Consider the following 12,675-nt stretch of genomic DNA (forward strand, 5'->3'; position numbering starts at 1 on the left):
TTAAAAAATCTTTTAAGTACATCTAAGTCCCTGTTGTCCAGTGTCATTATGATTCTCCAAGTCCACAACCTATTAAGTATGGATTGGGATTTGCTGAATTGATTGTTCAGAGGACTACATTTTCTCAACGTGAAACATCTTGACTCGATGTCCAATTGGCAAGTAACTCTTAACTGCTCTTAGGGAGTGGATAAGATTCGGAATCTGTTAATGTTTTAATTATACATGCTGACCTCCATAAATTAATGTTTTCATATTTGCTATTGTTCTATACAGAGAATTTCATGCCTCATCAAAAATCAAAGTTTACATCTTTGGTTTCTTTGATGGTTTTATGAAATTACACAATCTTGTGAATTATATTCTCCTGAAAATAGGCAAAACAGTAGCAGAAAAGCAATGTACAAGTACCTGTGTTATGGGAAATTTGATAAAAAAAAATTACTTTACCTTGTTTAAGAAAAATACCCGTCATTTCAGCTGCTAGTAGTTGTTGCAATAAATGTTTATAATATGATGAATCTGAAGGTGTTTTAGAACATGTCCTTGAAAAATTGAAAGTAAGTAACATTCTTAAATGACACTAATAAACACTTGATTCCATACTTCTTTTTAAACTTAAAGTGTTCTTATCAGTAATCTTTACAGCCTCAGGACAAAACTATTATCAACTGAGATTTAAAAGGACATGCCTATGGTATGGTGTTTGTATTTCTGCAGTCATTTCTCTTAATGTTTATTGACATCATTTTTCCTTCCATAGGGGGACGCAATGAAGTTGTTATTACGGAAAACAATAACAGCATAACTGAGCAAATAACTGATGTTGTGAAGCAACCGGCATTTATAGCTGGCATTGGTGGTGCCTGCTGGGTAATTTTGATGGGTTTTAGCATCTGGTTGTATTGGAGAAGAAAGAAGAGAAAGGGGCTCAGCAATTATGCTGGTAAGAGACTATTTTCAGCTATAAAAACCTCTTATCTTCTGGAATGTAATGCGATGAGAGGAAGAAATGGAATGGAATAACAAACGGATGATTTGGGCTTGTTATAAAAACCCGCTCTGTAAAATGCAATTATAAGCAACATGCTTCAGTGCATTGCTCTTGACCATATCGGTTTATGACCACAGGCAAGCTTTCCGCTTGTATCTCCAGCGAAGCATAGCGAGAGGAGACACTGACAAAATGATCGACTATTTTATTCTCAACTAGTTCTTCAAAAACCACACACACACACACACACACACACACACACACATACAACTTGGAATCTATAAAGACATCTTTTGAGAAGTGTATTTAGACAAGAAATTTATTTAAATGCTCTGAAAAGCAGATCTGGAAAATCAGCTTTCAGTATGTCATAATGCAGATTATACTGGGAAAAATCCCAGATGGGGAAAAAAAAGACAAACAAGCAAAAAATGGGTGATTATTTCAGTGTGAACAAACAACATTTTGAAAAGGAGGAACAGAAGGAAGCAAAAGGAAGAGGATAGATACCGAAATAGCTGTAAAAATGAAAGGAAAGAGACCCGAGATGCTCTATAGCATTTCCAAAATTAGTGTTCTTGTTGCAAAATACAAGAGAGCCTCTCAAGGATGTTGGATGTCGTACACTTAAACATCTGCAAATGTGCAAGACAGATAGATGAGTTAGGGACTGATGCAGAAAGAGAAAGAGAGATAGAGTCCAGAAGTGGGAGAGACGGAAACACTAACGTCATAGCCAGAGATTGAATGAATGAACTCAGTGCGGAAGCTCTATTCTGCTACAATTTATATGGTGGTTCCTTTGAATTATTTTCACTAACAGCAGTGAAAGTAGACTAACTCCAAAAGCACACACTCAGTAGAAGTTCAAAGAAGCGATTTTATTTTATACTTTGAACACTTGAAATATTTTGAGATACTGTATTTAATCTTCTAATAACTGATAAATTCTCTGACAAACTCAGTAATTAAAATATGTATGCTCGAAATGGAAATTTAATAGAATATCTTAACAGTAGAACAATGCAAAGAATGCATTTTGTTGTCTTTCTTTCTGTGTTACAACATTAAACATGGCAACTTGACTATAGCACTGTTCTTATGTCTATAACATATGAAATGTATAGTACTGGTCACTAATAAGACCAGAAAAAGAAGAATATCATATCCATTGTCAAGAATTTTCCCAGTATCACTTTACAGTAGTCCAAAATGCCTGCTTCCTTATTCTTTGTCATTTAAGTGTTACACTTCACCTATTAGAGATCCTTCCCAGAAAGCAGTGGTTAGTAACAACTAACGGACGGCAAAGTCTTGAATTTCAACAGTATTTCAATGCCAGTTTTGCAATCCAGCCCTCTACTTTCAGCACTGTAGATACTGTCAATCTTCCAATTGGCTTCATCTGCCATTAAGCTATATGTCTTCCTGTGACATGCTCATACCAATCATATGGAACATAAGGTAGGCCCGATATAACTCAAGGACAATTTTAGTCTTATTACTTCAATTGACTGAGTGGTAATAATAGCAGATAAAGCATAGAAGTCACTTTAATGAGAAGTCCGGATGTACTCACTTGTGAAATGGTACCTTTGTAACAACCTGCATCCTTCTTTAGTCGCTCATGCCGGAGCAGTGCTGTAGCTCTCGCAGTCTATAGTTTGTACTTTTAGTACAATTGCAGACATCTCTTCCTGTCTCTCATAGCAATTCTTTGCAAAAACTTATACACTTAATTTGAAAATATCTGTTGGTCTTTGAGCTTGACAAGGATTGTCCATTTCGTACTCTCATGACTCATGATTGATGTCCATGAGCTTGGAAGAGAACTGCCAACTCAGACTGCACTTGCCCTTCAGGTATTTGGAAGAAGGCCAAGTCAGAGAGAAGCCTTTCAAAGCTTTAATACTTAATTGATGGATGACTGAGGATAGATGTCCTTTATCCTTGTCACTTGCCTTCTAGCAACTGCTGTTCTCTCCTAGGTGGGAAGCAAAAGAAGATTTGCCAATCCTAGGGAAGGAGCATTTCCTATCTGGGTTATAATATTTTCTCTCCTACTCACCTACCTTCTATTTTTTTTTGAATTTTTCCATTCTTGTCTTTATAGAAGCTGGGGATATGTGATTTTAATAAGAAATTGATAATGATGTGCATGTTCCCACACATTTGTAGTTACGGTTTTTATGAATGGGCTGATGTCCCATTTTAAAAGCACAGAGTTACTGATGGATCATTTTTCTTGAAAGGGTTTTATATTAATTATAAATAGGCTCTGTTGGTCTTTTTATATATTTTCATCAAGAATTCTTTTAGAAATTTGTTATTTTGAAATTATAAATACAAGATCAGATAAAATTAAAGCAATGTAGTTTCACAAACAAGATGATATTTCTGAAGTTTCTGTTGAGTCACCACTATATGATGCTTATGCTGATACCAGTGCTGTGACTGCTCATATTTATGTCTTCATACTCTCTAATAATTAGAAACTCAACAAATCAAGTCAATGTAGAACCACTTCTTAGATTATTATATAACTTATTTTTCAAATTCCAAAAAAAATACAGTGAAAAGTTTGATGTATTCCCCCTATTAAGGATAATAGACTTTAAATAAAACTAAGTTGCTAAGAAATATGATATACAGCAGGTCAGGTTTCACTGAAATACCCTCCCTACACCTTTGTCCCAAGTCTATTCTTAGGCTCTGGAAGTAAGAAATAGGAAGACACTAATTAGTGCAGAACAGAAATAGCTTGCAGGGTGAGACACCAAGTCTGGCAGAATACCTTCATTCACACTACACAGGCAAAGCACCTACTGGGTCTCATTATATGTACTCTGGATCTTGTTTTCATTACAGAATCGTTCTTGTAAGATTTGAGCAGAGAAAACACCAACCCACCAAACAAACAAAAACTCTGTTACCTGATGTTTATAATTTTCTTTGGGGACCAGCAAATTTAACACATTTGCTACAGTAAACTAAAGGACAAAATCTCCATTGTATAATCAGATATCCCGAAACAAATACAAACTAATACATTCATCGTGCAGGAAAAGCTGGTCTAAACATGTTTTGCTTCTCTGCATAGCCAAAAGCAGGGGACTTTTAGTGCAGAATTGATCCTTATTTTGCCATGTTTCTTTCTGTATTTTTCTCATACTTAAATTCTCAGATACAAATGCACACCATAGTTTTGCCCATAGCTCTATGTGTAAAATAAACGCACAAGTGACAATTGTAGTTCATTAGGTCCTTCTGCTCTGCATTATAAATGGAGTGAGTTTTCACATTTTTAAAACAAGTAGCTGTATTTACCTTCATTTTTACTAAGGAGGACAATTTCCTTGTCTCTGCATGAAGGGACTCTGATTACAAGAAAACATTCACAACTTCAGATGCTACAAAGTGAGAGAGATTTAAAAAGAGACTTATAAAGATAATATTGGATATTTTTAAATATAAAGTGAACATATAGTCACAATTATAGTTTTTCATAGCTAAAAAAGCAAACAATTAAATTTTGAAGCAAATCTATGTAGTACCACTAGAATTAGATTTAAATATATCAAGCTGGGCAGATGGCTCAGAGGTTAAGAGCACTGGTTGTTCTTCTGGAGGTCCTGAGTCCAATTCTCAGCAACTACATGGTGGCTCACAACTCTCTATAATGTGATCTGGTGTGTAGGCAGAACACTGTATGCATAGTAAATAAATAAATCTTTAAAAAAGTGTCCCATAGATTTAAATATATCATATATGTACATGTATAACCGGATAATGTTTATCAATGTCTCATATAATTCAATGTTATATTTTTTCAATTTGTTTCTTTATAAAATTTTTATTAATTTATTTTTATTATGTGTATGGGTATTTTGCCCGCATTTTTATCTGTGCTTTGTCTGCATTATGAACTCCTATGGAAACTGAAGAGAATATGAGATCCCTATTCCCTATGACTGGAGTTATACACAGTTGTGAGCTGCCATGTGGGTACTAGGAATTGAGCTGGAAATCCCGGAATGAATAGCCAGTGCTCTTAACCACCAAACCATCTCTCTAATCCCTATTTTTCTTAATTTGTAATTGTTGGAGTAATAAAATTTTTATAAAAGTGAGCTTTGGTTTACTATTAAAGAGGAGGTTATATTATGTGACTATTATCTATAAGGACAATATTTTAGAAAGCTTGGTACACATCAACAATTTAACATGATTGAGGACATTATAGCACACTAAATACTCTATGCATAGATTTTTAAAACATGGTGGATTCAAAATATTTGGCAGACTATGCAAGGGGAGTTCAGTGATTTGATGGAATTTTTATAGTCTGATTATGTAGGCTTTGTTAATGCTTATTGAAAGGAAACCAATGCATTCATAGTTGAGCAAGAGCTTATCAGGAAGGGGAAGAAGGCCTGACTGAAATATTAAGGGTTCCATTTGGAATAGGCAAATGTGACCTACTAGAGATAGGCGCTCTGGAAGCTTCTTTACTTCAAAATGTCAATATACTTCATAGTTCCATTTCTTCTCCTTGCCCCCCAGTTCTAGCAGACAGGATACAGGATTAATTGTGACAGGTGGTATTAGAAGCAGAGAATTATTCTGTACCTGACAGAAACTTAGAAAATCTCTTTCCCTCCTGACTTTCATGGAAAGCAAAATAAGTTCAAATACTTAATGCAATTCTGAAACGTCTCAGATGTTCATGTCTGAAGCTTCTATAGGTTTCTCCCCAGATGTTCTTATATTCAGAAGCTAGAAGAAATTCCTCATTCACAGTCACAGTCTCTTCAATTTTATCTCAGATGGACACAAAGTGACTGGCCTGTGCTTAGAGAAACAGTGACATAGGGATGGTCATGGATTCTCCTTCCAGATCCCAGGTTCTTTTCACATCAAGGCGAATACTTCTTTGAAATTAGAGTTTCCTCAAAGCAGCTCTAGATTGGCAACGACATTATTTTTCTGTGATTCTCTCTGCATGACTCCTAAAATTGCTTTGAAAAGATCATGCACAGTTTCCATTGCATTCATTCTAATTGTTTATAACTTGTCATTTGCTTTCATTCTGATGATCTAGTAAAGCTGTTACTTTTGTTCTGTTTTCAAATCAGACCACAGGCTATAAAGGAAATTTATTGTCCTCTTTCCACCTTCCTTTAAAAAAAAAAACAACTAGGGGCAGAATTTAATGGCAAACACCAAATGTCTGATGCCAGGCTGATGTCTGAACAGAGGCCAGCCTGGTCTACACAATGAGGCAGGCTTCCCCCTCAAAAAGACAAGTAATCAATACTTTTATGATAAGAGATGTGGGCACATGTGTCTGCATTTCCTCTTCCTTTCTTCTTCATTCTCTTGACAGAAAGATTCAAATTGGAAGGATTTCACATCCACCAAATTGTGTGTGTGGTGGACATTATAAGTTACACAAGTAATTACATAATGTTCTCTGAATTGTTCTGTTTTATAATTGTTGTATAAAGATAGAGGCATATGTGTTGATGGGATCTTTGACACCCAATGCCAATCTAGACCAATTTAGGAAAGATTTAAATGATGATTGAGATACAAAGAGAAAATAAATATCTTCTGAATGTACAATATTAATCACTTTGAATGTCAAATCTTGTCATACTTAACCTTTAGTTCCTATTAGTAAATATAGTTTACCATAGCATTCAAAAACTGAAAATTAGCTTTAATTAATGCTATCATTATGTTTAGGTTCTAAGTATTTTATCATAAAACTTTGTTTTGCCATTGGACGCTTTTCGTGTCTCTGATTGGACTATCTCCTTTTCTCTTATATTTATAACCTGGTAATAGCAAAAAGAGGAAAAGGAGCATCATATTAAGCAGGACTATTTAGCATCTTGCACATCCCTTGATCATCACTTTTGAAGTGTAATCCATCAAATATTGCCTATTTGCACACCTACAATGTTACAGCATTGTCTTAAATTTATTTTAGCAATTAATAGTCTATTATAAACCACACAGCTAGTAAGAGTCATGAGATAAGTGGTTGGTAATCATCTTTACTGTGTTTCCATTTTTTGTCTGTGGGTGCATGCATTCACTCACGTGTTTGGGTATGTTAGGTTTTTATCTAATACCTTCCACAAATCACGGCTTATTTGTTTACATTGATTGTTATAGTTTAATTCATTTATGTTAAAAATCAATTAACAATTGGGTACAATATTGTAGAGTTGCACAACTGAGACTGAATTCTAAGCCCTTAAGTGGAGCAGTAATTGGTATCATTTTCTTTGAGTAGCTAGTTATGGGCAAATGTAAAGGTTACATCAGGATTGTTCATAGCACATTTGAGAGGTTAAAGTGGAGAGGGCAGTATTTTTGTGGTCCATACAGTACATTTCTGGGAGCCACACATCAGGCTTTATGGATTGTAGACCTTTGGAGTTAAATTTTCTTTCCCAATGATGATAATTTTACCAAATAGAGAACTGTCAAGGAGAGACTGCTGCACTGTGTTAGGAAACTGCAAAATTTCCAGAGTGGTTAGTCTTGCTGTGAACCTCAAACAATGACAAGTCATGGAAAACTTCCAAATTGTGAAAGTTATCTATACATTTGGAGACTATATCATAGTTAATTCTTTAAAAAATTATTTTCGTGTTTACCCCAAACAAATCAGAGAAAACATAATTGGTGTCATCTAAAGACAAAATATGGTGTTCATTTTATACCCATCATCACCCTTGATCACTTGAGCTGGTCTGTAATGATTTGGGCGCATTATAAGATTCTAACACTTCTGGCATTCTGGAAACTTTTTCACAGCAAATATCTTTTACATAAAAAGCAAATTTGATAACTTAGTGAGAAAATTTGATCCCAAGAAACTTGCAACTATGTATCTATGTTACTCTGCTTGGCTTTTCACTTTTGTGGCAGAAATATTAGGCTTCATTGAGTTTCCTCAACCTTCGGTCCCTAAACCCTTTGTGAGGAATGTAACTTCCTGTACAAATCACTGTAAAGCTCAAATACATTTTTACCTAACAGATTTTCAGAAAGCAATGATGGAACTGGACTGTATTTCAACTCTTTCATCACTACGTTAGTCTACATTCATGTTTCTGGCTTGTGAAGTGGAAACGATAATTGGAAAGTAGAATCATGTTCATGGTTCTACTAGACATTGTTTTGGTGTTAATAAGTCCCTCAGTATTAGAGAAAATTGAGATATTTACACATAACTGGAATGCATTCAGTAGCAAACTATCTTGTCATGAGAATAGTAACACACATTAATAGTAGTTTATATCTACCATAATTGTAAGTGTTCAATGCATAATGCTTTTAAGTATATCTAAAGTGATTTCTGATGGTCAGAAATGTGTGAGCAATACTCTTTGTTGCTTTATTGCAAGCATATTACCATATGGAAGAATGCTAGTTCTTTTCAATGTATAGTTTTGTATTATTTCTTTTAATAAGACAATTTCTTGTTGTGACTAAATGACTACATTTGGTAATTCCACATTATTGCTGTATTATCCTTCCAGTAATAACACATATACAGCACTTGTAACAGTTTTGACACCTAGATACAAATGGCGACTGTAGATCTTAATTTCACTTGAAGAAACTTAAAACAATCAATTTAATTTAGCACAAGTGATGACTTTGCACTGAACCAAGCCATTGCTTGTCACACCTATATAAGTTCATTAATTATACTGTGCTGGAATTCCTGGTCTTCATCTCTAAACTGAGGTCCAATAGGTAGCTGTTATTAATTGTGATTAACACTGACTACTATGTGTGTATGTCTTTCCTTTATTACAGTAACATTTCAAAGAGGAGATGGAGGACTAATGAGCAATGGGAGGTATGCTAAGGAGTTTCTTTTTATTATTATTTTTAATCAGTACTGGGGAAATTCTGTAGTGAGCAGCTATTAGTGTAATAAACGATCACTTATAAGTCTTAGAATTCTATGAGGAATTGAATGGCTTACTACAAGGTTTAATGATCTATCTATTGTGCACTTTAGAGGAATCAAGTCCAGATGTTTCATATCTCCCAGATGCCCCTGAAGAAATTAGTAGTAAATATCACAAGGAATGTGTTCATTTGTTAGCAGGATGTTTATTGCATTAATTAGACATTAGCAAATGAAGTTGCTGTTGTTTAAGACTCCTTATTGGCTCTCACTAAATTGCTGTGAGTGAACAATTACACATAATCGATCACAAAGTAAATGATTCATGGATGATGAATAGGCTGTAGATTGATAGGACTGGATTCCAGAACTTTGGATACTCAATTGAAATTGATAAAACCTGATAACAAACCCATATATCCTCATCTATTTTCCCTTTGCCAATATGGAGATTGTAATTAGGCTCTGGTAATAACTTCCAATCTCCCATTTAATCAATATTTTAGCAAAAAGAGATTAAGTCTAATGAGAGCTAGCAGATACAGCAAAAAGCAATTGAATCTTCTTATTGCAGTTTCCATGGAAACCTACGTTTCTCTTAGGGATTGTACCAGAAGGGGGTCTATCAAAAAAGTGCAACAATTATAGGTGATCTATTTCTTTGCAAATATGCTAATATTCTGGAAAGGAATCAGAATCCCATCTTTACATTAAATAATGGCACTCCTTATTAAATGTGACAGGAAAGAAGTTTTCTTCACAGGATATGGTAAGGAGTTGGGGTCATATAAGGACCTTACTGCCTTAAAAAATCCCTAACTAGCCCCTTATTTTGCAATGTGAGAAATGTAGAAATGTACTATTAGTAGAAAATTATAAGAAATGTTCATTATTCAAACTATCTGCCCCCAGTCAGGTATAAGGGCTTTGTGTAAGGGTGCCTACCTAGACAAAACAGATTCAATTGGGAGCTACAGAAATGAGGACTGGGTAGTTTAGTTCTTAGGAAATAGCAGATATGAAGCAGTTTCTCAGAGGAACTGTTCCCTTGAGATGTCAACTTATCACGAAGCTTGGTCTTGTGGTGCTGCTATGCTCCCTATTCCACTCTGGTTCCAGGGTGGACAACTGATTTCATTTGTATGTGGGCAGAGTCTCAGGCAAAGCCTCTTTGCTTCCACTGACAGAGAAGATATATGTATAACTTTAATGAGCTACTGAAGTTCCTTATTTCTTAAGAGCACTTGCAATTTAATTTAAAGTCAATTAAAACCTTATATCTCCTTACCCTTTTTAGTGTGTAAGGAAGATGTCAAATTCCTTCACTGAGCCCACAGGCTAATCTCCATTTCATTTCTGTCTCAGCCGTCCAGGTCTTCTAAATGCTGGTGACCCCAATTATCCATGGCTTGCTGACTCATGGCCAGCCACGAGTTTGCCAGTAAACAATAGCAATAGTGGCCCAAATGAAATCGGAAATTTTGGGCGTGGAGGTAAGTGTGTCTTTCAAAATAATACTATTTATTATTGGGGTGTCTATTTTTAGTTTTGTGTTCTGGAACTTTTATTTTAGGTTAGTTTTCTTCTAAACATCTTATATTTTTGTTTTGCATGCAGATAAGAAAATATGTGGTTACAAACACACATGGGCAAGCTAGAGGGGAGCTTGTATAGTTCAGTTTTCTTCTTCAACTGTGTGGGCCCCTGGGGTCAAGCTCAAGTCATCAAGCTTGGTGGAAGGGCCAATACCCTCTGAGCCATCTTGCTGACTTCAGAATTTTAAAATAACACATTATAAATGTCTCATTTCAGGCCTAGTTGGGTGACTCAGTGGAAAAAAAAATGACTTAATGGTCTCTCAGAGGACTCGTTTGGTTACCAGTACTCAAACTAGGCAACACACAACTACTTGTAACTCCAATTCCAGAGGCTACAACATCCTCTTCTGGTAGCCAACAACACCTGAACTCACACATGCTCAGACACACATACACATAATTAAAAATATTTTAAAGAGTAATTTCTTTTGTAAGTAAGGCCAGAAAAACATATAGCAAAAGTGATACTCTTTGCTAAAAATTTTAGGAGAAAACTTGGATGTCTATATCTCTTTAAGCAAAATTAAGGTTTTAAGGAAATCATTAATAATTGGAAAAAAAATATTGACTGAGCATTCAATTTTCAAATATTCTCACAAGAATCCTAAAACTAGAAACTAAGAGCTTCGATATTGTACTACTTAGTTTAGCTACTCTGTCCTAATCAGCGTATTTTTTGCAAAGTACCTCTTGTGTGACTTTCAGTATGAGAGTAATGAAGATTCTAAATAATAAACAGAAAGAAATGGTCCTTACCATCATGTAATATATCTATGAAGAGTAGTAGATAACTAAGTAAATGAGACATGCTCAGAAAGAGACTTCTAGAGGTCTGTGCACAATAACTGATATTACAAATATTAAATGTAATATTACAAATGTAATAATGTGGAATATATGCTAATACTTTCAGATTTGGATGCTACTGTTATCTCTGTGAGTTTTATGTTCTGCTGTAAGCATACACTGCTGTAACTAGCTGTTACTTTCCCCCAAATATGTCTTCTTTGAATAAAGGTAGAAGAAGTAATTCTATGCTGAGAATTGAATGGATGGATATCAAGGTGAAAACTTTTGCTGCATCTCTTTGTTCAATGTGATAGATATATTGAACATTTACTCTTTACATGGCACAAGCATAGAATATAATCAGTGTGTAATAGGTACCAGTAGGTTACAAATGACAATGGCAGGAAAGCTGTCTGATTGGCTCTTCAGCTCACAACTCTGTGTAAAATACCATGGGAAATGTCTGTGCCCGAACACATCCAAATATCCTCTGTGACCCACAATTCCACAACCTACATTATAAAATTAAATTTGATTTCTAAAGCTTTCACCTGACCAGCAATAGCTTCCTCTTCACAACATGACATGTTCAAATAATACATACACAAAGAATATTATGACTCTGTTAGGCAAGCTCCATTAATTTCTCAGATGCCTTATTCCAATGTAACCGAAGTATATATACAAGGAGATTTGCAAAGCTTTTCTTTATTGCCACCTCATTTTTGTGAAGAAAAACACTTCTAGATGCTTTCAAGGTCAATTTAAAGGGTTTGCAGTGTTTTCTCTATCTCATTTCAGAGTTAGAGATTTTAAGCATTTACTATTTACGTAGGAAAATGATCATATAGTATTTTCATACTTATCAATTTTTATAAGGTTATAAAATAAGTAACAATATTTATAGTTTAAATATTAAGACAATGAAAATTAAGATGAGTACCTTTGGATCGGAATGGATAAAGCAGATCAGATCAATTTTTAAAGCCTCAAATGTTTTATCTACACTATACTGTTTTCTCCATGTGGATTTACATGTATGACCATATAATCATAGTCATTTATAAGAATTATTACAGCATTAAGATTAACCCATTAATAATGTGATGCCAAAACATGTTTGAATATAGATGAAAGAGAAATTCAAATAAAGTGACTCACTAGCAAATAATTTTACCTTTTGTCAAGATAAAAATAAAAATTTATTAAGTCATTTCATTAACAAGCGTTTTCTCTCTTCATGTCATTGGATTGTGGAATTATCAAAATGAAGACATAAATCTCAAAAAAACCTTTCCCACAAGTAACTGAAGATTCAGTGAAGAAGGGAGTCATTCACACAAATAAGGAATTAA

The 12,675-nt window shown here is 34.6% G+C and overlaps 1 protein-coding gene across 1 annotated transcript in view; it reads left to right on the plus strand.

Moving 5' to 3' along the window:
• Positions 1 to 12,675, plus strand: part of Robo2 (roundabout guidance receptor 2) — a 527,951-nt gene that overhangs the window by 472,847 nt on the left and 42,429 nt on the right. The window contains exons 18-20 of the mRNA XM_038345104.1: positions 764 to 946; positions 8,837 to 8,879; positions 10,299 to 10,426. Coding sequence (XP_038201032.1) covers positions 764 to 946; positions 8,837 to 8,879; positions 10,299 to 10,426 — 354 coding nt within the window. The remainder of the gene's footprint in view (positions 1 to 763; positions 947 to 8,836; positions 8,880 to 10,298; positions 10,427 to 12,675) is intronic.

The sequence above is a fragment of the Arvicola amphibius genome, chromosome 10 (assembly GCF_903992535.2).
Source record: "Arvicola amphibius chromosome 10, mArvAmp1.2, whole genome shotgun sequence".
Lineage (NCBI taxonomy): Eukaryota > Metazoa > Chordata > Mammalia > Rodentia > Cricetidae > Arvicola > Arvicola amphibius.